A 27,020-nucleotide genomic window follows, 5' to 3' on the forward strand; every position below is an offset into this window, starting at 1 on the left:
AACCCTAGCACAGCAGCTGGGATCATCAAACACCATCCCAAGCACACTTAGCTATCCTAGCCCAGTTAGCAGAGTGGATGCCCAGGCAGCCCTGGTTAAGGAGTTTGAAAGGCTAGTTGCTCTTCCTACTCAAAGTGTGGTCTGTGGACCGACAGCACCAGCATCACCTGGGAGCTTGTAAGAAAGACAGAGAAGCTCAGGCCCAGTTCCTGCATCATTTCTTCATTATTGCCATACAGCCAAGTAATTGACAGGAACATTGTATTTTGAGAAGCATACCACGGTCACACTGAAATTCCCTGAGTTATGAAAGGGCACCTTGAACAGCTCTGGCAAGGATACCTTCTGGATTGCTGGGTCCTTACTAAGACAAATGAACAAATACTTGATTGTGCTCATCACTTCTCCTGTAGGCCAGAGTTCTGAGTGCTGGTGCTTTTCTGAAATGTGTGCCCTATTTAAAAATAGAAAAGTTACCTTCCTATCCAGCTTTGTAGGAAGACTGAGGAAAATGGATGCCTCTGCTCTCCTTACCTCCCTCCTCCATGCCAGCATGCCCTCTTTCCCACCCCAGCCTCACCACTTTCTGGGGAGGTCAAGAACAAGGCTCAGTGGCTCCTTCTTCTTGGGGGCCATAGCTCTGTGGGGGGAATAACCTGTACGACTTGGTGGTTGTCCCAGCCAGGGAAGACATTTGTTTTCGAATCTGGCAATAGGAGCACATTACTCTATCGTGACACACGACTAAACCAGTCAGGGTCACTCCAAGTAAATTTTGGCTGACTAAAGAAGACACAGACACCGAAAAGTACCTTTTCTTTGGGTTCAGTGACCGCTCCTCAGCCACAGCTCCCACAAAGGGGGCAAGGCAGGCAAGAAAGAGAACGAGCATACCTAGAACCTGAGTTTTATTGGGGATAAGCCATTCAAATGAGGCAAAGGGTCAAGTTTCAAGGGAGTTGAGTCTAGCTTCGTGATGTCTTGCAGTCAGCAGATTGACTGACATCTTGGAAAGTCACACCCATCTCATGTGCTGTGTGATAATCAAAGGCAGAGCAAGTGAAAGGGACACATACTGCACAGCCCAGACAGAGCTGCATCGTCAGTCCAGTCCACTTTGTGCACTCGAAATGCTCACAGCTCACACACACAGCCCATGGCTGGCTCGCCACACTCATCCATTATCATGAGTGTGTTGGAATTGAGGACTATTCAGAAGAGCAAAGGGCCAGTGGGGACATATCTAGGACCAGGGAAGCCTTTTAATTTTCCTTTGGTGGAGCAAGTGTCCCCTGGAATCCCCCTCGGGACATGTTGGGTAAAGTAAGTGTGGTCTCTAGAAAGCCTTACAGGAGTCTCCTCACTCTTTCCTGTTACATGTTGTTTGTTCGTGGACACCATCCTATGAATAATTTCATCCTATGACTTTTATTATAACCTGATGATTCCTCCTCCTCTGCAGAAAAAAAAAAACAACTTTTAAGAGAGGGGACTGAATCGCTCACGTTTTTATTTATTCTCTCAGTGTTTGTCACAAAAAGTGTGTATTAAGTGCTTGGTGAATGAGTCAATCAATGACCGAAGCAATCCTCAGGCAAGAATAAAACAATTTCTAGGCTTTTAAAAGAAAAGAGAAGAATATCATTGAAAAAAACCCCCTCTTTTTTGCCCTCAGGGTTGCTGCTGGGGAAAGAGCACCATGAGCATGCTTCTGCCCCTCTGCTGCCAACTCCACCGGCCTCTGTACTGTCCCCTGCGGCATCTGTAACGTCAGCCAGCAGTGCCCACGTGAAGACAGGCAGCAAGGACAGCAGCACCCAGACCGACAAGAGCACTGAACTCTTGTGGCCCAACATGGCCTCGCTCCCCAACCGCGGCAGGCTGAGCACCACCCCCTCCAACAGCCCCATCCTGAAACACCCAGCCGCCAAAGGGACTACAGAGAAAACCGGTATGTCCTCTATATCTGAGACCCCACCGAGCTCTGTGGGCCCAGGAAGGTGGTTTTTGTTGAGCTGGAGAGGGAGCAGCAGCACTTATAGGCTCTGCTTACTCTTTGTCATCATGGAGATAAAATGTGTGAAGACACTCCTAAGTCATTACCATGTAAAATGAGCACATAGCTCCAGTCCACCCTATAATGTTTACTTTCCCCAGAAGGAGTGAAAACAGCACCTCTGAGGGATATTAGGGTATGAGTGCCCTCCATTACATTTGGTCCCCAGGTTCATAGATAGTGCCTTCAAGGCATTAACTTGCCAAGGATCCAGGCCTCCGTGGAAGACATGCTCATTGAAGGGGAAGTCGAGTGAAGTCAGAGTTGTTTTAATTGCACCACAGCACTGGGGCCAATTCTAATGAGTTGTTTTAAACATTTAAGAGAAAACAGCTAGGGAGGGTGAGTCCAAAGTGTCCAGGGGAAGAGTAGACTTGGCCTTGGACAATCATAGTTCTGGGAATAGTTCTTTTCAGGAATTCTTTGAAAGAGGTGGGAATTCCTTGGGGGCATGTGTTACCTGTTTCCTCCAAGGGGGTGTGGTCTTTGTTTCCACCCTCCAAAACGGACAGGTAAATTCAGTGTTGTCATTTTTTGTAGATGTAATTCTTGGGATATGCTTTTCCAAGTAAGAATTGGAATTTGTAAGAAGTGCCTGGCCTGTAGTGAGTGCTTGGTGGTTTTGAGTGGAGGGAGAGTGGGTGTGCCGGCTCTGCACAAAGGCCCAGTGTCATCTTTTCCATTTAATCCTCTTCCATCAATGTCCTCATTTTCATTTGAATCTGAATCCTGGTTCAGTCACTCATCGTTTTTCCACTGTGAGATGGATTACTTAGGCCTTTCCTGCATACTCTGTGGTGAGTGAGACTCCCAGGAGAGCCCCAGCATTTGAAATGGGTTTGTTGTAGAGAGAGCTCATAAAGCCTCTGCTCCTCCTGAGGAATGCTGACGTTATTCCCTCTCTATTTGGCAGAGAACTCTCCTGGCCACGGGAAGTCACCGGAGCACAGAGGCCGCGTGAGCAGCTTGCTGCACAAGCCCGAGTTCCCTGATGGAGAGATGATGGAAGTTCTCATCTAACTCTGTCGTCCCTGCTGAATGTCATTATGGAACACTGACAAACAAGGAGAGTGGCAGAGGAAAAGAAAGATCAGGAAGGTTGCAGATGGGAAGCCAGGAATGATATGAACTGATAAGATTTCAGATTAATAAGAACACTTTTTATAGTTGTTAAAAACAAGAGACCTACGTGACTACAGAGAGAAGAGAGAGCTATGTATTTTTAGTGCATATAGCAGAAGGGAGAAGATGCATGTAGGTTTGGAAACAAAGTTAAGAAGAAATAGGAAATGGAATTTTTTATTGTATAGAAATTGTACCTCCTGGGAAGGCTCTGTGTATACCCCGTTCTCTGGTTATAAATAGATAAACCTAAACATGGGCCTTCCTTGGAATATCCCCATTCTCCTTGCCTCTTAGCATGTTTGGCTTAAGAAGAACCTTCTAGAAATCTCTAGAGCCCATCTTGATGTAATGTAGCCCGCCTTACCATTGTGGAGTGTCCCATGAGTGTGTGGAGGTTTGGCAGCAAGAAGAAATGTCCAGGGTCATGGAGAATTTCAAAGGCGGGCTTCACCTAATTACCTCTTGAGTTTGAATTTTCAGGAGATTTATGGGCTTCTTAGGTTTTCTGGATTCAGCAGTGTTTTCTAAACAGGAGGGGAGCATTATGATCTTGGTCTTTATTTTCCTTCACTTCTCTTGAGTTTCTCTGCTTTACTTGCTTTCATTTTACTTTTTCATTGTTCCGTCGTTTGTTTTTTTTTAAAGATGTGGCAGCCTTCCTTAGGTGTGGGACTTAGGACAGCAGCATCTGACTGTCTTCCTTCTTGCTATGTGTAATAATGGCCAGTAGGACAAGCCACCTGCTGGCTTCCCGGCTGCTTCCTCCACCTTTGCACAGTGGGCTGCAGCTGTGAATCTCATGCTGACTGTCCGCTTTGACGGGACAGAGGGTTCCGTAGGTCACTGTGAGATCTTGCATCAAGATCACAGCACTGGCTTTTTTTTGTCTCGCGTCATCTTTCTTGCAAGGAACCTGACATATTCCATTTTTCTGCTAGGGTAAGACTTTCAGGATAGCTCTGCAGGAAATGGATGACAGTTTACAGTCGTCTCAGTGGCATGGGGAATCTTTGCCAGGCACCCCTGTTCCACTTCCTTATATCTGGGGCTCACAAGCATGTTCATCACTCTCCCCTGCCCTGCACACTCCTCTGCCTGCTGTTGCGGAGCCTACAGACTTCTCTGCCTCCGCTTCTGCCATGAACTTGCTTTGTAATCTGTCGGGCCAGTATGTATACAATGTGGTCAGGTTTTTCAAGATTTTAATTGTGTGATAGTGTATCCAGAGTGAGACAGAAATGCCATGGGACAAGAGCCAGGAGTGAGAGAGGAAGTGGGCCTCTTGCACCCCTGCTGTGATGTTCACGAAGAAGCTGCCCTTCCAAATCCAGGAGATGCTGGCTTAGACAAGAGGGGAAGCTCATCCAGTGTCAGCTGCTCTTGCAGGGTCCTGAATCTTTCTCCCAGGTCAGCTGGATCCATGCTTTTTCAGGCCCTTTCCTCATGCTTACTTTGGAGAAGGGGATGGAGGAGTGGGAGGGAACAAGCCCTAGGTTTAAGACTTTGGTACCTCCTAAATGAGCACTGAAGACAATACTACTCAGGAAACTTAGCTTGGGTAGCTTATTTTAGGACTGATGATCACAGCGTAACCTGGGCAAAGTTAGAGCATCCCCACATTGAGGTAATAGAAAGAAGACGAGAGGTGTGAGCCAGAAAGGGGAGGGAGGAAACACATGGCTTGGCCAGAAGGCCTCTGATCTGTCTAACATGACAGAGTGATTGGGAACTAATGCTCCGAGCCCTGCTGTGGGGTTTGTGCTACCTGCTTCTCCTGTAGTCTCACATGGAGCATCAGAGCATCTACTGTACAGAATGGGAAAGTGAGGCAGCTCTGAGACGTGAGTTGGCTCCATGCCCTGGTATATGGGAGAGTCCTCCTCAGTGGGGAAAGGGTTAAGTATGGCTAGGGTAGGGATGGGGCAGGGGGATCCCACCAGTCTCTGTTCCCTGCCAGTTTTTCACAGGAATGAGGCTGAATGAATTGCAACTAACTCTCTTAATGACATTTGTACCCCTTAATGTTGGATATAGACCAGAAAGCAAAGTGTCCAGTGATGGAAAGTCACCTCTGCCACCTCTACTGCCGTGACTGAGCCACCCAGACTTAGGCTGTCTCCCCGGCAATGGGTAAAACCGAGAGCCACAGCCCAGTTTCCCCCCAAAGCCTGATGTGCATGTTCCGAACACCAGATTGGCATTCTTGGGCATGAGGCTTGCCCTCGTGGGGCCCCCTGAATCGTCAAAGATCTTTCAGAATACAGATGGAAACACTGTTTTTCAGGGCTTCAATTACAGTTGTGTGAGGCTTATGCCAGTCTTCTCTTTTCTAACCTATTATGACCCCTCCTTGAGAAAGGGGATCTCTGGCCTTCATGTGTTTTCTTCTGTGGGAGATCTCCTGACAGCCAGGGACTTTTCAGCATCGTCGTTTGCTTGAAACCTAGCTTGCCTGTAGGACAAAGGGACTACAGGTGCTGTATGATGTCTTACATCAGCTGATTTTGAGAAGAACGCTAGCTATATTTTTTAATACTGACCATATGTGAGCACTGAAGTGAAAACTCCCTGGGTTGCAAGGGTAAGTTTACTGTCCTCGCTGCAGGAATGCAAAAAGTGGCTCAGGAGGTTGAAGTCTCTCTCAAAGCCTCTCAGCCAGGACAAGCTAGTATTTAAAGCTAAGGCTTAAAGAGGAGCCTAAACCACAGTTTGCCTGGACTTAAACATGACCTGCAGCACTCCATCTGGATTCTCTGTGACTTTGTAATGTGCTTGCAAACACACACACACACACACACACACACACACACACACACACACACACACACACACACCTCTCTGCCCACCTCTCAGGGCCTGAGAAATAGGACTAAACCTAAAACACCTAGAATTGCCCATAAACACCAGGCATAGCTGGAAATCTTTGTGTTCTATTATGAGCACAGCTACAAAATATATCTGAAAAATACTTGCAGGCTGGGGCTGTGGCTCAGTGGTAGAGTGCTTACCTAGCAAGAGAAGCCCTAAGTTGATTCCTGTAGATAAATAAGTTGGTTACATTAAAAAAAAAAAAAAAAAGTTCACATTGTCTGGAGTTCTAGACTTTTTCAGAAGTTCCCAGGGACATCTGATCATAGAATCTGAAGATCCTGTCTCCAGGTGAAGGGTAAAATAGACTTTGGCTTTGCATGAAAGTATCCCAGCGTAATTTGGCTCCATCCTTGAATGGGTTGTCAGGTCATTTCTGTGTGATGCCAGGGTATGAGATACGGAATATTAGAAGTTGTTGGGCTTACTAGACATTCACTAACTAGCTTGTTCTGTACACAAGAACTATTACTGCTGTGGGTTCACATAGCTAAGCTGCCAGGAAAAACATTGTTTTGCAAAAATCTCAGATCATGTACAGAACACTTGCTCAGCATTTTCTTTTCTTGGCATTCCTTTTGCTTCCCACAGCTTGGTGGCCAGTGACAGTGTGGAGTTCACTTGTTCTCTCCGTGCCTGCCGGGTAGGGCTGCCTAGTTCTACCCAGGCTTTGGTTGGGAGGGCAGAGATGACAGAGCCCCTCTGGCTACAGTCCCATGAGGGCTGCCCTGAGAACCCTTGTCAGTCTACAGGGCTGGGAATGAATATCCAAACAGTTGCTCCAAATAAGTTCTGAACTTGGAACAGAGAACTTTGTGAATCTGTTGCTCAGGAAAGAGGCTTTCAGAATGTCCCTGCAGCCAGTCATTACTCCTATCCATTCTCACCTGGGTTGGCCTCTTTCCTTGGGTCTTGGTGAGGCAGTGGCTAAAGCGCCTTTTTGCCAGTTCAGGGGGAGTGAGAAGTTGTCCTCCCTGACAGCCTTCAGAATCCCAGAGGTGTATGCAAACATAACTGGGACTGGGGTCCTAGGAGACAGTAAAGAAGAGATGGGGTTTAAAAGATTTCAGGACACGCAGCTCACGTGGGGACTGCAAGGACCTATACTGAGCAAAGAGATATGCTTCCCAAAACCAAAGTCGTGCTCCATGTCTGCACTGGAGCAAGTGAGGAGCATGTTTTTCTGTGTTTCCTGAATGACATTGTACACTTTGTAGGTAAAGGAGTCTTGTGGCCATTTCAAGTGGGATCTTATGAGAAATTTTCATGGTGAAAGCTTTAAGAAGCCAGAGAGTATCTACCAATAGCTTCTCCATATCCCCAAACCTGAGGCAACCATGCTATATCCTTTATAAATGTTGACTTTCTTTTCTTTTTCTTTTCCTGCTAATTCATCCATGTGTTTGAAATGTTTTCATTTGATGTGAGAATTGTTTAGTGCATTTGCCTCTGGTGTGTGGATCCACAGAGATGGAAAGGATAATTAAGAAGTTTCCAGAAACTGGTCAGCTGGGAGCATGCAAAGGTCAGCATTTCAGTAAAAGAATTTCTTCTGGAACTAATGAGCAATTTTTTTCTCTTCCTTTTTAAGAAGTGTACCCTTTTCTTATTTAGTAATTTAATGATATATTAAGATGTGTACATGTAAGTGCTTACATATGAGGTATGACTCTAGGGTTGTGAGTAGAATTTCTTAATATTTCAGAAAATCCAAGTGTTTCATCTCACCCCACCTTCCTTTAAAATGTGTCCCTTTGGGAGACTATGTACTGATGACTGCAATGCTGTCTAAGTAATGAAAACACTTTGGGAACTCCTCTGTTAGAATGACCTTCAGGACATGATATGTTCCTTTGATTCCCCTTAGAGGTGAGGAATGTCCATCCTTTGAAGATGGATTTAAGATCTGGAAATAATCCCAAGTTGTTGACAGCACAGGTGAAAGAATAAAGTTGGCAGTTAAAGTAAGTCAGACCATTCTTGTTTCTAAAAATGATCTTGAAGTGTCTTGGAATGAGTCTTTGGACTCAGAGCCTCTCAAAGTGCCCATTTAAGGAAGGACAGTACTCAGCAGAATGTGCAGCTTCTAGAGAATTCTGTTTTAGAAGGCTGTTCTCTTGCCATGCCTCGTATGTATTCACATCTCTGCATACACGACAGATGTAAGTGCATATTTGTTAGTATGAATATCTGGTAGGTATTCTTTAAAACTGAGTTAGACTTAAGAGCATGTTATTGTCATGTATGCTGTGACTGAGGTGTTTCTTTGTCCTGAAACTTTGCTTCTTCACAGAGTTAAACACTGTCCTCTATATATAAGGCAGTACGTATACAGCATATTCTTGTATCAGCTGCTGAAGTTTTGACGCCCAGTGTTGTGTTGACATGTGATTTTTGCCTAGGATTCTGTTCTCAGATAGACACCTGTGAGTATTTATTATAAAGCAGAATGTAAGCAGATTTATCCACAGTGGTTCTATTTAAATCAAGGTGGTTTTCCTTTTAGGGAGGGACACTGGAGCCTCTTATTCAACGAGGCACTTAACAGAATCTGTAAAATTCTATGACACCAGGGTGAGCCAGGTGCGTTCCACCAGAATGATGGCGCCCTCAGGCCACTGCACCCCCTGCCTGAGCGTGTGAGTCACTGTGCCTGGTTGTCAATGTGATGTTCCTCCCATAGAATCTGGCATCGAGTGTGACCTTTTGTCACCTTCATTTTTGCTGGTCTGCATTGAGGGGTGGTGTACAGCCAGATGGATCTGTGTACAGAGTGGGGGGAGACTGAGAACATGGCGCGTCCCCCACGGCAAATGTGGATGCTGTCGGTCAGCCAAAGATTTTCCTATTCTTTGCTGCTTAAACTTGTGCCTTAATATTGTATATAATAAATGGATAAAATGGCAAAGTGGCTCTTCTGTCCCTCTCACTGGCTCTTTTCTTCCCCAAAGAACGTACATACCGGGTGCTCAATAAATGCTTCATTTCACTGAGCTGCATGGAGGCAGCACCACTGATTTTTCCACCCGAGAGGCCTTCAGCGCCCCCTGTGGGCCTCAGCTCACACTGACAGGGAGCTCATGGTTCTGAGGAGGAAATGAGTCATGGTGGCGCTGGCCATCTACCCTCCGGCTTCCTCCAAATAAATCAAGAGAAAGGGAGTTCAGGGGACAGGGATGGGAGGCATGTCCTCTTTGATCACATGCTAGCATTCTTGTTGGGGTTCCAGGACTCAGAGTCTGCCTGTTACTTCTGGAAACAGCTATGCTTCAAGGATTTGCCCAAGCAGCCTGGACCCTGGGGACTGGACGGGAGTCGGAGGTGCCCCCTGTGCCCCAGGATGGACATGGGGCATGGAAACTGCATTGTTAGTGCTTCGGGGTCATGGGGCATGGTGGTGATGGGGGCTTTGGTAGAAAGAAGTCACATGGTAAATTGGTGGAATTTAGTCCAAGAACCTCAGTGACTAAAGCAGAACAGAATAAACCTCAGGAGAGTCCTCCCTTGAAGGCTGCAGGGTAGAGATGTGACCCTGGGATCTCTGTTTTAAGGAGGGCAGTGCCCTCTGTCCTCTAGACCTGACTTTTTCCGCTGCAAGTCTCTGCTCACCCTTCCCTAGCTGTAGCACCGAAAAACTTCCTAAATGTGAGCTGGGGTGGGTGTGAAGAATGCATCTGTAGTCCCCCCAAGAAACACTGGTGATTTACATGCATTGTTCCCAGCAGCCCTCACAGCGGTCAAGTCATGATCCCGTTTTATGAGGATTTAAACTGACATTGGAAGACTCAAAAATTGGCAGAGTGGGGATTTGAAGCAGCTGTACCTGCCCAGAGTCTATGGACTTGCCTGTGAAACGGGGGGTGGGGGGGTAGGAGGGGGCCTGGGAAGTGGGGAGCTCCAGCTCCCAGCAGCTTGGCTTCTTGTCTGTCCTGCCTTCGATCCAGAGTAACTCCATTTTTGCATGCCTGCCTCTGTGCCTCCCTCAGCAAGAAAGAACCCTTGCTCCTACCTGTGCAGGACTGCCCCTGGAAGACTACTGGAGGAGCATCAGAGCTACCTCCTCCACCAACACCCATCTCCCTGCCCTCACCCAGTCCTTAGAGCTCCTGTGACATGCTCCCTAAGCTCAGGCGTTTCTCTTGGCCCCCTGGACACTGCAGGAGAGAAATCCTCAGTCCCAGAAGTTCTGTGTAGTCATTCCAAGCAGGACATGTCATTGTACCCCAAAGGAATGCAGGCCTCTGCTGAGAGCCTGGCTGGGGCCTCGAAGAGCTGCTGGGAAAGGCAATGCATTTTAAATGCCTGGGCTCCTCGTAATTGGGAGTTAGGACACAAATGAGAAATAAACCCGGAGCTGTGGAATTTCTTCTTAGAAAAGAAAAGTGTTTCGTGTTGGCAATATAAAAGAAAACTTTCTGTCACTCAATGTTTTTTATGTTCTATTGCTTTAGACACGCTTTTATCAAACATGACATTGCCCGGTATGTTCCCTTTATCTGCCCCTGTTCCTGACAGGTGAGCCAGAGCTGCTTCCTCTCCTAATGGGGCTGTTGACCTCCAGGCCCTTCCCTTTATAGAATACTGGGAGATGCATTTACAAATATGATTTTTAAAACTGAATCTGGAGCCTATGGGAGCCCGGAAGGAGACCCTATCAAAGGGCATATCAAAAGGTGGCTGTACCCCATTTTGGGAGACTTAAAATGTATTCACACAGAACATAAGGCTCAAGGACAATGACAAGCACATGAATTGTGGAAGCTAATAAATAACACAGGGCCACCTCCAGATTTGTTTTTGCCCTCTGCATGTTTAAGGGAGGTGGGACCTAACATTTACTGAGTTGGCTTTGGAATATTATTTCATGTTAAGAAGCCCGGTAGCTCAGTTGGTAGAGTGCTTGTCTTGCATGCACAAGGCCCTGGGTTCAATCCGCAGCACCACAAAAAAAAAAAAAAGAAGAAAAAAAAAAAGCCCTGCAGTCAGTCTCATGGTATGTTTTCACCCCTGCATTTCAGATGAAGAAACAGGCTCATGAGTGACAAGGGCTCTAGGGCAGACCCAGCCTGCCCCTTCCTACTGTCCCTGTCTTCTCCCCGTGCACTGCCTGTGACCTCTGAGGCCAGTTATTTCTTAATAGTGATTGGTAGGCAAATGTCTAATTGAAAAATCATTATGGAGGCTCTTTTTGGAAATATGACATTGCCAGCAGAAGCCTGTACTGAAGGGTCAGGCCACATCAACGGCTCTGGTCTATTTGTGAGGCAGAAATTTATGTTTTAATTTATGTTTTCTGGACTTTGTTAATGAACACAGGATGCTCCTGCTAAGCAACATGGGGATAAAGGATCCACAAGCAGAAGCTGCCTCAGGCTTGCCCAGGGACTGGGCTCCTGCTCTTCTATTTCCTCAGGCAAATGGTGGTCCAGAGGTGCGAGGTGCAAAATAGAAGTGTTTATCAATCCTTGACTGCTCCTGATGGATATCTAGATGTGGGTGACCCAGTCCCCTGGGACTTGGCACTTTGCCCACCTCGTTCACCGCTTTGCTTCTCTTCTATCCACTACCTGGCCTCCTAATCTTAGACTCCTCCTTCCCTCTCCCTCATGGCTAGTCAGTCCCCTGTTCCTGCCCACTGTGCCTTCCCATGATGCTTCCACATCTCTCCAGTCTCAGACGCTTAGTTCAAGACCTCATCTCCTGCTCAGGCAGGTGCAACAGGATCCTGCCTACCATCTCATCCCACTCTTTCTGTGGTGACCCAGACACTACAGAAATGAATAATAACTGGTACTTACTGTCATGAAGCACCTCACACCCCTGTGAACCTTTCCTATATTAGGACACTGAATTCTCACAGTCACTCTCAGAGGCCAGCGGAATTATCATAGCCCATTTTACTGACAGAAATTAAGAGGCAGAAAACTTAAAGGTCTCGACCAAAGTTCTAAAGCTTGTGAGGGGAAGAGCTGGGATCCATGCACACTAACACAGGTACCCTAGACCACACTGTTTTTCTTGTGGAGTTTCTGAGAGCAAGACTGGTAACACCACTCCCCTTAGGGACACAACAGCAAAATCATTAGCCTCCCAGGACCTTCAGGATAAAGCTGTGGCATTTGTGCCCTACACTCAGCCCATTCCCCCAATCTGGTTTCTATCCAGCCCTTGAGACTAGAACTTTGCCCTCAAAGTTCTGGATCCTCAAAGTTCGTCACTCTGGGCACCACTGTGCCCAGAATTTATGTGCATTTCCATTTTGGTCCCGGCCTGCAGGGTCACCTGGTCTGGAATGCCCTTGCGTCTGTCCACCCAAACCTTAACTCATTCTTCAAGGTGAGACTCAACTGTCTTTTTCCCGAGGAAGGCATTCAAGTCACTAAGATCAAAATTAATTACTTCTCTTCCATTATTATTAACTGAGTCACCTTCAGAGAGTTGCTGGACTTCTCATTTGTAAGATGACACAGAGCAAGTATCATGTCAATTTTTTTTTTCTTCACTAATGTGACTCAGGCTCCTGATGCAGTTCCTTACACTCCAGGGTGCTGGAGTGTTTGCTGACTAAATGAGTCGATCCTATGGGGTTTCATGAGAGAAAAGTTATAATGTGCATAGCACATAATACACCCTCACAAATGTCAGCACTGTGCAGTGTGGCAGCTATTTCAGCCTGGCCCCAGTTTGCCTCTTGCGACAGTGAACTATATACACAATGTCTGTCAGCTCATCTGTCTGGGGTAGGAACCCTTACTTGTCCCCAGAGAAGATGCTCATTAACAGTGAGATGACTGAGAATTATTCCAAGCTTCTTATTGCATATGTTCAGTGACTGTTGTCAGGGGAAACTGGAAGAGGACATCAGAGATCCTACAGTAAAATTTTACTTAAAAATTATTATGCAAGTAATGCACATTTGTCATAAAAACAAATGGTACAGGAGTGTATAAAATAGGAGCTATTCCCTCCTCTAAATCCCTGTAAGTAGCCATTGTTAACAGTTCAGAAAACTTCTTTCTGTAGACATGTAAGTATACACATAGTAATGAATGAGAGAATATTAATTTAAAAATACATTGTGTAGGTCCAACAACGTGATTTTTTTCATTCAATGCTAGATTACGTGCATAACCCCCTGGCAGTGTAGACAGCTGTATCTTGTGGTTTGTGGCTGTGTAATGTCCTTGGATGAAGGAAGGGAGCTCCCTGAAATCCAAGGGAGCTCCTTTGCTGCCACCCAGCTCCCCACAGATTTCCCTGGTAGTTAAGGGGAAGCTAAGAGCAGGGGGAACCTGGGGGGAGGTTTTTTCCTCCCCACAGAAGAGGCCAGAAGTCACAAGAGTAAGTCGGGCCTGGCCAAATGCCATCCCTGGGTTCCTCCAGAACATGGTAGTGTTTCCTTTTGTCAGTCCAAGCCCTTGGTGGTGTTGTCACGATGACATTGGGAGCCTAAGGACTGGATGGCACCATGGGCCCAGCTGATGGCTCAGCCCAATCTGGGCTTCCTGTCCTGTTCGTACCCAGAAAACTTCTGTCAGCCCTTAACTGTGGGGGCTGGTTTTCCATCCCATGTCTTACCCTTTGACCTAGAGAAGAACATATTTTTTCCTGACACAACTCAACCCTGCTCTAGTTCCCGTCTGACTTTGTTCAAAGATGTCAATGACATTGCTCCTACCCTGACACTGGCACTATTGTTCTGAGTGTCTATTAGATTTTTACAGATATTCACCTGTAGAATCAGATCCAGTTCATGCAGGTGCAGTGGAACAATCCTGCCATCCCAGTGATGTGTGAGGCTGAGGTAGGAAGATCCAAAGTTTGAGGCCAATCTCAGCAACTTAGCAAGACACTGCTTCAAAAAAAAAAAAAAAAAAAAAAAAGACTGGGGATATAGCTCAGTGGTAAAGCATCCCTAGATTCAATCCTCAGGACCAAAAAAAAGGAAGGAGGGGAGGAGGAAAAGGAGAAAAATCCCCACAAGCAGATCACCAGAAGTGACATTTGAGCCTAGGCTTGGGTGACTCGAAAGGTCAAGCCTTTTCATTATGACAAGCAGCCTCATGTTCAAGTCTGATCAAGGTCAGAAGATAGGTACATTTAAAAAACATGTGACTTGTTCATTCGTGTTGGAAAATATACACCAGGATCTCTGGGCACATGTTTTAAGACCCCGTTATTCTCCACATGTGAAAGAATTTGATGGCTGGTGCCCAGGATGCACTGCAGTCCAGGCTTGGAGGGGACAGGATGGACATCCTCCCCAGATAAGAACAGAGGTCCCACCAAACTTTGCATGTGGCAATCTCACAACTGGGACACCATTACAGAAGAGAGCTCCACCAGCAGCAGCAGAGCCCACCTGCTGTGCCACTGCCCCAGTCTTCCTGGAACAGCCACTGAGAGGGCTCACAATGAGCCAGTAGTGTTCCCTCCCCTCCACTTTCTCTGTTCTGTTTACCTCCACAATTCGGTTTTTCCCAGAAAGGGGTTGGCTGGTGTCAGTAAGCATAACAATCACCTTACTTTTCTTTCTTTCTTTCTTTCTTTCTTTCTTTCTTTCTTTCTTTCTTTCTTTCTTTCTTTCTTTCTTTCTTTCTTTCTTTCTTTCTTTCTTTCTTTCTTTCTTCTTTTTTTTTAAATAAACATAGGTGTATGAAGTACTTTATACATTGATAAACAAGAAATACCTTCTCTGTTCCTTCTGTCACATCACTGTCCCCTTCTATTCAAACACTCAGACTTGGGCTCAGGGTGCAGCTTGCCTGGCATGTGCAACTGTTGCACATCGAAACAAACAGAAGTAATAATCACAAAATGCAAAGCCAGCTGCTGCTCAGGTCACATGCAGCTCTCAGTCCAGCCTGTCATTGTGTGCTGCAGGGAACCATGAATGCTCATTGCATCAGGGCTTCCAGTAACAAACACACAAAACCCACCACCACTCACATCTGTTTTCCGTAGAGTGATACCGGTCATTCAAAGAGTGGCATTCCCCTGCGTGTGCACAATGCCTTTCTCCTAAAGAGCCCGAGTGTATCTTTTATGCTGTTACCATTGCCTGCAGAAATATCTAGAAGCAAATGTCATTCTTTTTTTACAGAGGTGGAGAAAAGGAGAACAGAGAACTTGGACCTTTTCCCAAGGTCAGGGCAAAATGCCAGCTGAGCCAGATTTGGGCAAGCCCCCTTGGTGATTTTGGGGCAGTGGGGGCCATCTATGCCCATGATGCATGGGTGCTGGGACTTTTCAAACTCCTGCACCAGAAAAGAGCTCCATGTTCTTGTTTGTGTTTTTGAAGAGTCGGTACTTCTATCATCTATCATCTATCATCTGTTTTACATACGTTTTCTCATTTTATTCTCCCCTCTAACTGTGAGGTAGGCATTATCCTCCCATCATAAATACCTGGAAACTGAGGCTTGAAGACATTGTCTGTGTAAAGTCAGACAGCCCAAAGTCTGAAGCTTGGCTTCATGCAAGCCCAGTGACTCAAAGTCCCTTTCCCTCACTATAGCTACTTTGGCTTTAGGAAGGAAACATGGGGACAGAAGGCCCCAGAGTGTCACACTGAAAAGGGAAAGCAATTTATGAGCAGAACCTGAGATTGAATCGACAGATTGTGCTGACCAATCGCATTCATGCTGTATCTGCTGGTATTTGCTAGATGACAGAATTGCTCTGCAATAGCTGTTGCAAAGCACTGCAGAGCTACTGCCCACAGTCACACCAAGGAGGGAGAGCTGACAGTTCCTGATCACTTAACAAGTCCTAAGCATATTGTGAGCATTACCTAATTTAATATTTACAATAACCCTGTGAGTTATTGTAATTATATTGTTATTACTGTTGGGCTTAAAGACATGAATGTGGAACAAGAGGACGTTGCCCCAGGAAGTCCACCCCTGCCCCATGAAATCTTTCCCCATTCAGCAATGTGATAACATGAATAGGTGAATTGATGACCTCCCCTCAGTGCACCACTGGCCATGGAGTGTTTAAGAAGGTCCCTCTCTGAGCCTAAAGGAGGAGAGAAGGGTATTTGCCACATATTCCTCAGATAGTGGATATATCATATCCAGGACACAAAGAACTCAAAAACATGCTTGCGTGCGCACGCACGCACGCACACACACACACACACACACACATCAATAAAATGGGCAAAAATGCACTCAAACATTGTTGGTGGAACTGTAAATTAGTGTCACCACTCTGGAAAACAGTATGAATACAAAAAAACAGGAGTGGGACCATCATATGACCCAGTTATCCCACTCCTCAGCATATACCCAAAAGATCTAAAATCATCATACTACAGTGATATAGCCATGTCAATATTTATAGCAGCACAATTCACAATGGCTAACCCATGGAACCAACCTAGGTGTCCTTCAATAGACAAATAGATTTTTAAAAATTGGTGTATATATACAATGGAGTATTATTCAGCCATAAAGAAGAATGACATTATGGCATTTGCTGGTAAATGGCTATAACTGGAGACTACCATGCTAAATGAAATAAGCCAGTCCCTAAAAGTCAAAGGTTGAATGTTTTCTCTGATATGTGGAAGCTAGTCCAAAATTACTAGGGGAGAGAAAGGGAAAGGGCAGGGGTGGGGTCCATGAAGATAAAAGAAATCAGTGTACTAGAAGGGAATTGAAAGGGAGGGAGGAGGAACAGCAGATAAAGGAGGAACAGTGGACTAAATCTTCTTAACTTCCCTATGTACGTATATGGATCTACCACAGTGAATCTTACCATCATGTATATTCACAAAACATTAACTTTAAAAAAAAGACTTAAAGTACATAGAAGGCCCTGCTCTAAAGTCAGATTTGTGGGTTTGGAAATTGGCCTCCAGCTGTGTAACCCTGAGTCCATCATTTAACCTTCCTGTGCATCAGTGTCCTGATTGATAGAATGGGGATAGCAGCCTCTTTCTCACAGAAGTTCCCTTTAGGCTGACCAGTGCCCAGTGCAGACCCCGCTACAGCTAATGCATTCATTCTATGTCAACTATTGTTATTTGTGTAGAGCTGGTGCCAACAGTTCCTTGGGATTGATTCTGAGACCATAAGTTCTCAGTTCAGGATCTGCAGAGGGCCAGGAAGCAGCCTGTTTACTCTTGCCTTGTTGGGGTGGAGGTGGGGTGAATCTGCCAAGTCACACACAAGGGCTAAACCAACCAATTAAATGGGGAATGAGGTCAGCGTGCAAAGGGAGGAATTTGCCAACACGGTGCAAGTGCGGAGAGCCAGGGCCCTGAGTCATGGCCCATGGCACTGCACTGCAGTGAGGGCAGGAGGCCCTGGACTTAAAGGTTCGTGTTTTGGATCAGCAAATGAGCTACAAAATAAGAAGCAAGAGCCTCCTATAATCCTCAGCATCTTCCCACTGACTATCCTCATTGCCTGTCAAAGCCACTTCTGCTTTGGGGTTTATATACGGAAAGGCACAGCATAGGAGGAGCTACATGAAACCTTGAATTAGGCCTGACTTTCATACCAGCTGGGCCTCTGTCCATACTTCTGACACACAGACAACTGTCCTGGGTAGGATATCATCCTGCTGCTACATGAGGTGGCTTCTCCTAGCATCAGCAGGCAGTGGCTCCAAGAATCAGCCCCATGACCAGAATGAAGGGAGGGCTGAAGCTCCCCAAAAGGGCTTTGTAGGCTTTATAAAAGCTTTTATGGGTAGATTCAGAAGAGTGAATAGGGAGCCAAGATGCCAAGGCTCCTGATGACACCCATTGTGAGAAAGACATCTCTGCTTGGCTATTCAAGCCGGGCCATTCTTCATCTCCTCCATACAGAACTTCTCAGCTTGAATCAGGTCGCAGTCCTTCTTTGTGTTCACAGAAGCAGATCTGTGAGGGAAAAATAGCAGATAGATGCAGAGAGGAGAGACATCAAGGCTGTGTTCCTGCTCCAGGTTCCCATCGACCCTGGCCAAAGTGCACTCCTCTCCCTCTGCTAATTCAGTTTATGAACCAAAATATCTCTCCCTTTGCCTAAGCCAGCAGGCTGGGTTCCTCTAATTTGGTGCTGGAAGAGTCCTGGGTAATGGAAGCACAGGGCAGACTCAGCCACCACAGCCTCCATGTCCTGCAGTAAGATATCAGAGGATGGATCATGTCCTCATCCCCTCGGCTTCCATAAAACCTTCTTTCCAAACTCTGCCAACCAGACCACTGTGCCCAGTGCCCAGGGGCTCTAACCGTCAGACCTGCTGAGGGGTTTTCCAGGGACTCCAACTGTGGGAAAGGCCCTCCCCTTTCCATATCACCAGCTTCACAGGCTTTTTTCCCCTCCACCTCCTGTTTTTTTTTTTTTGCTCCTTTCCTTTCTTTTAATATTTCATTTCATTTTCTTTTTGAAAACAAACAAACAAAAACAACATTAAAGAATAGGATATGCCTGACTTAAAAAACCCAGTTTTCCTACAGGCCGTGCACTTCCCAAGATTCCTTTGACATGAAATCAGCCTCATTTCCCAGGTAGGTTTCAAATAGGAGTCTTTACAGAGCTTGCTTTGGCACACAGCTTTCAAAGAACACATGGGTTCATGTTCTGTCACTCCTTTGAAATTCACTAGCATCTCCCTGGGTGGATCTGAATGTGGGCCTTTTGTCTTTCTGACATTTGTTTGCTTCTTTGTTTTTATCTTTCATCTTTTCACGTGTATTTGAGGAGCCAGTAGCAAACCACACACATACAAAATGGTTAATAAAGTAGAAAAGAGAGAACCTTGGTATTTGTGATGTAAAATCCCCAGTTTCAGTCAGCTATTCCTTAAAAATGTTGAAAATCAGTGACATAAAATAATTTCAAAAAAAAAAATTTGAAATCCCTTGAAATTTGATCCACTCAGCCTTAGCTCACCCTTATATGCTGGGGTTGGCAGGGAGTTGGGGAGATCAGGTCACACACTCTACAGTGTGGCAGCCCACCTCAACCCCTCCCCAAGGCTAGCTGTGCGCCTTGTAGGATGGAGCTTGTGGCCAGGTTTACAGCCCTCTTGGTCCATCTCCTCTGCCCACCTGCCCACCACTTTTTATTTTTGGTGCTAGTGGTTGAATCCAGGACTGCTTAACCACTGAGCCACATCCCCAGCCCTTTTTATTTTTTTTTTTAAATTTTGTGACAGACTCTTGCAAAGTTGCTCAGGGCCTCCCTAAGTTGTTGAGGCTGGCTTTGAACTTGTGATCCTCCTACCTCAGCCTTTCGAGCCTCTGGTCTTACAGGTGTGCACCACTGCCCCCCAGCCCACCTGCACTTATAAAGTCCCATCCTATATTGTGCTGATGCCAAAGGAGACTTATGGGGCAGTGGTAAGTGTTTTGATAGATTTCAGTAAGTTCTTTTTCTCTTAGCTAGTTCCTAGTGTGCTTTATAGTCAATTTCAAGGTCAAAATTTAAAAAAAAAAAATTTCAAATGACAAAACCTCATAGTTTCTTCTTTCGATCAGAAGATTCCCAAAGCCTTCTGGCCTTCTGTTGGGCTCTGTAATTTTACCCTACTCCTAAGGTAATAAACAAGTCTGTTACTGTTTCATGGATGCTGATAGAAAACATAATACTCCAGAGGCAGAGGCATAGGACTTGGTTACAGCACAGCAAATAGCATGAGCTTCACGCTCACATCACACAGGGCAATGCAGGGAGCCAGACAGATGCTGTATATAAAGACATCACAGCTGAGGAGCACCAAGGCTGAGGATTCCACTGCTTTTATAATGAATTGTAAAAAGCCTGCTCTTTGTGCAGAGGGAGACAGACATTACCTCATCCCTCAAGGTTGCTTGCTGCAAACACCACGCAGAGAAATGGTCTGGGTAAAAAAGTAGTCAGGGGATTGCATTCTTGGAATACCTAGTGGGAACCTGAAGGGATGATTAGGACCCATGGCAGACTCTCCCAACACCCCTCCTGTTCAGAATTCAGGGAACGATGCCTGGATGGGCCTTGGTGAGGGTGAGACTCACTCTCCCACAGCCATCCTGTCTCCTTGAACTACAAACAGGACTGCAGAGAGTTTCTAAGCTCTAGGTCTGTGACTTCTTCACTCCCCAGCCCAGTACCCTGGGGGACACATCTCTGGCTGCTGAGTTAACATCTATTAGCAATATGATAGCCAGACATTTTGGGGACCATCACTGTTCCTGGCACCATACCAAGCCCTTTACATGTGTTATGTCATTCAATCACCACGACCTCTGAAAAAGGAGATCCTTCTCATCACCCCCTCAACCACTTCCAGATAAGGAAACTGAGGTCCAGGAAATTTAGTGAGCTCACTGCCTGTCCACCAGCTAGTGAGCAATGGACTTGGGCCACAGTCTGACTGGTTCCAGTTTTCAGGCTTCATTTCCTTGCTGATTCTTCCCAATCTATAGGAAATGGGTTGTTTTATCAAGTTCTTCTTTACCAAGATAAATTGTTCTATATCTTCCTCTGACCTCCAGCTCCTGTGCCTACCCAAGGGCCCGGCTAGGATTCAGCAGATTCCTGGCAACCTTTGGAATACAAGTGCACGAGAGGATGACTGAAAAGGAGCAGCTGTCAAGGTGATCTGGGTTTCTGGAATAGCCCATTATGCTCTATTTACAGTGCAGAGAAAAATGACTACAGTCATTCCAGAACAATTGGGGGCTCAAACCGCATCTTTTGCAAATTAGAGAAAGTCATTTGATTGCCATTTATTCTTAAGTCATTTGCTTGTCATTTACTGAAAAACTGCAAATATGGAGAGGCCTATGTGCATGTGGGGCAGTGTGTACCTGCACAACCATCCACGGTCAGGCTCAATCACACAGACCTGGTTCTTAACCTAATTCTCCCATTTACTAGCTCAGTGATCCTGGGCAGGTCTATATCTAAGGCTCATTTCCCCTGAATGGAGGCAAGTGCCTCCATAGGTTTGAACCAAGAATGGGAAAGAAATGTTGCTCAAGTCCCAGGGGGTGAGCATTCCTCTTGATGGAAATACTAAAGACCAGAGACTGGTCCCAGCATGGTCGAAGCAGGTCATCCAATCCTCTCTGTTGACCCCACTAGCCATAGGTGGGATAATCAGAATCCTTTTAAGTTCTTGTGTGTTGTTCTTGTAACAGTGAAAGAGGAGTTAGGCTACTAAGTGAGTCTGGTCTTCAGTTTCTTCTCTCTTCCCTTTCAATGACCTAAGTCTTCCATAAACCTCACCTTCCATGCCTGTAATCCCAGTTACTCTGGTGACTGAGGCAGGAGTATCAGAGGTTTGAAGTCAGCCTTGGCAACTTACTGAGACCTGTCTCAAAATTAGAAATAAAAAGGGTCAGAGATGTACCTCTGTTGTAGAGAACCCTGAGTTCAATCCTTAGTCCTGCAAAAACAAAGCGAAACAGAACAAGAGCTGTGAGGAAGTCTAGATACCCTGAACTAAAGGTCATAGCTACAGGAAATGAAAAGCTGCTGTTCTGGTGATGGCCCCCTCTAGTGGCCAGACCTAAGTGTGACCACTATTCTCTCCAGGATCCAGACTTGGAAATTCTGCTATTCCAACAGACACACAATTTGGGCTCATAGGACAAGGTCAGACAAACCTGGACTTAAACTCCATTTTTGAGGATCCTGAAAGCTTCAGGATGTTTAATAAATCTCTCCAGTTTCAGCTTTCTTATCGTTTGGAGACAGTTGTTCCCCAAGATTGCAAATTTCTTCAGATAACATACATCTATGAAAAGAAGCAGGTGAAGCAGGATAAGTCTAGCACACTGAGGATTTAGTAGGTATCAGGTTTTATTATGACTATTTGCTCTACAGAGGTTTGGCAAATGTGCTTGATGTGTAGGGACGGCTTAGGAAAGAAAGAGAGTGTAAGAGAGAAGGAAAAGGAATTCATCTTCCCTCTTCTCTGATTATCCAGCAACTACTAATGAAGGGAATCCAGGTGGCCCCTTTCTGGATGAAATTAATTATAGATAATGGGTCTCATAAAGTCCCAGAGGGGTTCTTGGTTATTAAAGGAAATTAATGCTGTAAGGAGGTAGATCGATCGATCAATCAATTGATCAAGAGATAGATAGATGATATATCTTCTAGAGTATTTTAAAAACTTACTTCTATACATATCTGTAGAAAGATATCCCCAAAGATCTTGACCAGGTAACAGATTTATTTATTTATAGATCCAAAGAATGGCTACATGGTCCCCATTTTCTTCCTCTTTGTAGCTTGTTCCTCTTGAAGATTTTTTTTTTTTCCATGGTTCTTTCTCTCTAAAGGCTTTTATACTCTGAAATGTTGCTGCTTTCATTAAATGAACCATGACTTCTCAGGCCAAATCTTAGGAAATCTCAAAACAGGGGCACTCATTCTTTATGAATAACGTAAACAGTGGGATTCTGATATTGATTTCCAATACCCTGATCACTAGGATTTCTATTAGTTCATTCAATATCAATTGTGTGCCAACAATTGTGCTGTGCCTCAAGTATACCCAGATGAGCAAGATAAAGCAGCAACACAGAGCTCAGGGTCTAGTGGGGGATGCAGACTGTGGCATAGATAATTACTGTGCAGGGGATGGCAAGCTAGAGTATGAAAAGCAAAGCATGTGAGCCATTAGATTAAGTAACTAGAAGAGGCATTTACCCGGAGTGGTGCAGAAACAGGCATGGGATGGGAAGGTACTGCTGGTTGGGCTTTTGGGAAGAAGATACTGAGACAACTTGGGGTAAAAGATGGTTAGTCAGGATTAACGTCTATGAAAAGAAGCAGGTGAAGCAGGATTGGTAGAGAAAGAAATTGAACTGCAGTGCAATCCTGTCAAAGCCTTGGCCAACCAGGCGTGGGATTGTGACGAGAAAACTGCCCACGCTAGGGACCTGAGGCTGACTGGAACTGCTCTAGCTGCTCCTACCCCACCAGCGAGGTTCCTGGATGTGGAGCCCAAAGCCATCTGCTGTCTGCTGATGCTCTCCTCACACCGAGGCAGCAAGCCCTTCTCCAGAGGGAATCTGGGTCATCCAGTATCCTGGCAACCTGAAAAGGAGGCTTCCTAGAATAAGGAATTGTTAAACAAAATTCACCAGGTAATGAGGTGGGACAGGTAGGAAGTGGTAGAGGAAATAACTGGTGTGGAAGGGTGGAAGAAACAGATACACTGCATGAGAGAGACAGGAAGAGGCCAAGCTCTGGTCAGCAGTGAGAGCGTAGGGCTCAGAGATAGATTAGGAAGGTAGGAAGGGACAACACCTTGCAGGACCTTGGATTGGATTGGATCCTAACAGCCTAAGATGTAAGGATGAGTTTAGAACATTGGCCTCTATGTGGGAGAATAGGTTGGGACATGAGGTCAGGGTTGGGCTCAAAGGGAAGAGGCAGAAGGCCCTGTTGGCAGAGTGCAGGTAGAAGAACACCCCCCAAGGAAAGATGCCACTGGAGAACAGTGCCTTCCTTTCAGGCTGAGTGCCAGTGGGCTTGGGAAGAGGCAGAGGACCCTCAGCAAGGCCTGGCAGCTTCTGCTTTTGCACTCTTGAAAGAGGTCCAGCTACTACACAATTAACAACTCACAACCAATCTGACTTCATCCACATCCTCATCCATTCCCTCTTTCTCCTATCATTTTGAAGCAAATCTCAGACATTATGTCATTTTATCCATATGCATTTTAACATGTATACTTAATAGATGAGGATATACTTCTAAAAATGTAACAGCAGCATTCCAAAGAGATGGTGGAGTGAGAGTGGGAGTAGGGGGTGGGACTTACTGATCCAGGGACCCAGAACCAAGGAGCTGCAGAGTTTGAGGAGCCAGCAGCTGTGAGTTTGCAGCAGCTGCTGTTTGGGGCCGGGTAGGGACAGAAGGCTGATCTTGCAGGCTGTGCACAGGGCTCCTGTTCTTTGGTTTCTTTACTCTGTCCTGTTTGAACAGTGAACATGCCTTGGCCTGTCAGAAAAAGAAAGTTGTTACTTTTTCACAGTTTCAGGAATAGGGTGATGCTGATGGAGGAAGATTAAGGATGAGATGCATGCAGGCCCTCCTGCTAAGAAAATGTGATTATCTCCCCAAGAAGCTAAAAATAAGGAGAAGTCTGGAAAGAACTCATAGGAAGATTGTGAGGACTAAGAAGAAAAAGATGTTATGAGCAGGAGGGATGATTCTCAGGAGAGGACAGTGAAGCTGGTGAAGAAGATGATAGAATTGCCTGCCAGCAATGGCAGGCAGCACCTATGTAGCTTCTAGACAGAGACATGCTCACGGGAGATGTGGGCAAGGAGGAAGAATAACGGATCCAGAGAGGATGAGGTGCCCGCTGGCAGCCATAGAAATCTCCTCGTGGAAGAGGAGGGAGCTCTATGCAAATGGCACCAGAGAGAAGCAAAGCTTCTTCCTGGTCTTTGGGCACAGGAATCTTTTCCTCCCATGCCTTTGAAACTATGGGTGGCCTGCTTCCTGATGGTTTTCATTGGATTGCTGTCACTGTGACTTTTAGCCTAGTTATGAGCATTTTCTTTCAGGCTTCTTAACCATCATTTTTGGTTTGTTTTTCTTTCTTATTTTTTTTTTGAACTGCCATAGTCAGTTATTCTATATCATTTCCTCAGATATGAATTGGGCTGACTGTATCCCCAAACTGTGTTCAACATATTCCTCTGTATTTTCCCAAAATCATCCAGTTTGAATAGGCAAGTTTTAAATCAGATGAGATGGAACTTTCAGCAGGACTAGGCTGGACTGGAAGTTAAATACCTCAAATGCAAGCCACCCCTGGAATCTACCCCGTATGCTGTTAGCAGGTGGGAAAGACAGATTCCATGGTGCATGGGTAAACAGAGAGATGAGAAAATTTAAGCTAAACTGTGCTTATATCCTGTACACTGTTCAGTCACTTAATTTTAAAAAACTGAAAACCATGAACATCCTGTTGTTGATTCAACTCAATCTTTTTTTTTTTTTTTTTTTTTTTTTTTTTTTTTGGACAGGGACGGTCTATGGATCCTTTCCTTTGAGTTCTGCCATATTCTTATCCCATTGGTAGACTCTGGGCATCCATTTTGCTAAAACAGTGCCTTTGTTACTAAATGTTGAAAAGTTTTACATCATTATTGATCAAAATTTATTTTATGTAGCAAATGTTGTGGTCTGTGTTACTAAGGAACTGTGCTTTCCCCTCAGCCCCTTTGCATAAAGCTCCTGGTTGCTGCTCTTTGCAGTAACCTGCATGTTAGTTCCTACTCACTTTTGGCCAAGATTGTGCTACACCAGATGTGAACTTAAAATGGATTCCCCCTTGTGGGGAAAATGGCTATGCCTGGGTCTCAATGCATCCTTAGAAGTGTTTTCATTTGCAACAGCTCAGAGCTGTCATTGTGTACCCATTCCTCTCCCAGTTTACATGGGCCATACCAGCATAATCATTGTATTGAAATATTTGAAGGGCTGCCATGTGGTGAAGCATGTCCACTCCTCCTAGGTCACCCCTGAAGGAAGCCTGGGGGCCCAAGTCTGAAATAACAGAGAAAGTTTTGACTGCACCCTAGGGAGCAGTTTTCTGATAGAGAACTCCATAAAGAGAAGACTGTTATGGAGGGCCCTCCATGTCCCGTTGGCAAGTGCTTTCATGCACATTGATTTATTTAAACCTCACCACAAACTCAGTCAGGTAGACTGGGCAGGCCCTTACTCCCACTCTACAGAGAAGGAAACTCAAATGAAGACATGGCTTGCCCCAAATCACTCAGATTGCAAGTGGAAGGACAAGGCTCAAATCTCGCTGTCTTCTGCAAGTGAAAAGATGGTCCACGGACAGATGCTGACCCTGAGCATTTCTTGATGACTGGTGCTGTTGGAGGGGCTGTGCTAGGGAGCACAGATATGAAGCGACCTCTGCCACCAAGAAACAGTGGCAATAGAATAAAATGTTCATGTGTGAAACTCCAGGAAGACATTCCCTTGGCATCCTGGAATCTTAAAGCTAGAAAAATTATCTTATCTGTCCAGTCTATCCTGCTCTCAAAAACGAAGCATACTAAGCCTGGTTTTTAAAATGTTTGATCGTTTCATAGTTCTGTATTCTCAAAAACTTATTTCTCCATGTTTTTCTCCCATTCCAATACTTATTAAGCACTGGTTATATGTCAATCATTCTGCTAAGCACTTTAGTCACATTAATATTTAATATTAATGGTATTAATAATTTACAATTGTACGTATATATTCATTTCTATGATAAAGTAATATTAATCATGAGAAACTAGACGAACAATGGCCAGATCATGTATAAAAACAGAACCCAGGAGCACAATCTGCAGATACTAGTCCAGGCAGCCAAACCACCACCTGATAGCAATTAGCTCCAAATAGTCAGGACTTAATCAATAACTGCCAGCTTCCCTGGTTTTTGGCTCTGCCTCCAACCTAGGACTAACTGGAGAAAGTCAAACATACCCATGTTTCTAGCTAGCCCACCCTTCCAGCTAGCCCACCTCCAGCTTTCACATGCCTACAGCCTCCAATCACAGCGGACCCACGCCTACGCCTTTTCCCATTCTAGAGCTTTCCCACTGCTTTTCCTGCCTTCAAATCTCCCAAACTCAACTGATGGTGGCCAACTCCTTTGTCATAGCCAGCTCTACATAAATAGACTCTGAATGCTCTAACTTGGGTAGTCTTTATTTTCACAACTACCTATAAGGTAAATACTGAGAGTCTCTCTGTTTTCTGTGAACTAGAACTCAGGCTCAAGGTCATACAATAAATAAGTATACACTAAGGAATTTAAGTTCAGGTCTGACTGATTATAAATTCTACGCCCTGAAACCCTTTATCTTAGAGAACTCCAGGGTTTCTCGAACTTTTCAGTATGTCCAACCTCACTGTAAAGTCAGTTCAGGATCCTCACCAGCCTTTCTACCATTAAGTCCCAGGATGACTCTCCAACTCCATAGTCTTATTCCTGGGTCCTCCTCTTTCTTCTT

At 45.3% G+C, this 27,020-nt stretch overlaps 1 protein-coding gene and 1 long non-coding RNA gene across 14 annotated transcripts in view; one reads left to right on the plus strand and one right to left on the minus strand.

Annotated features, from left to right (window-relative positions):
• The window catches only part of Amotl1 (angiomotin like 1), a 130,189-nt gene extending 121,232 nt beyond the window's left edge, over positions 1-8,957 (plus strand). For all 4 annotated transcript variants that reach the window (XM_078046885.1, XM_078046887.1, XM_078046886.1 and 1 more), the window contains 2 exons: positions 1,676-1,951; positions 2,970-8,957. In XM_078046885.1, the coding sequence (XP_077903011.1) occupies positions 1,676-1,951; positions 2,970-3,076 (383 nt within the window). In that variant the 3' untranslated portion in view covers positions 3,077-8,957. The remainder of the gene's footprint in view (positions 1-1,675; positions 1,952-2,969) is intronic.
• Positions 7,417-27,020, minus strand: part of LOC110599379 (uncharacterized) — a 58,843-nt gene continuing 39,239 nt past the window's right edge. Inside the window, exons 3-8 of one of the 10 annotated variants that reach the window (XR_013437841.1) lie at positions 23,810-23,988; positions 22,958-23,079; positions 21,639-21,769; positions 17,561-17,924; positions 13,782-13,904; positions 7,417-12,628 (exon numbers count right to left, since the gene is read on the minus strand). This is a non-coding gene — a long non-coding RNA (uncharacterized LOC110599379). The other 9 variants (XR_013437839.1, XR_013437838.1, XR_013437843.1 and 6 more) reach the window with 9 other exon arrangements.

Source organism: Ictidomys tridecemlineatus, chromosome 4 (genome assembly GCF_052094955.1).
Source record: "Ictidomys tridecemlineatus isolate mIctTri1 chromosome 4, mIctTri1.hap1, whole genome shotgun sequence".
In the NCBI taxonomy this organism is placed as follows: domain Eukaryota; kingdom Metazoa; phylum Chordata; class Mammalia; order Rodentia; family Sciuridae; genus Ictidomys; species Ictidomys tridecemlineatus.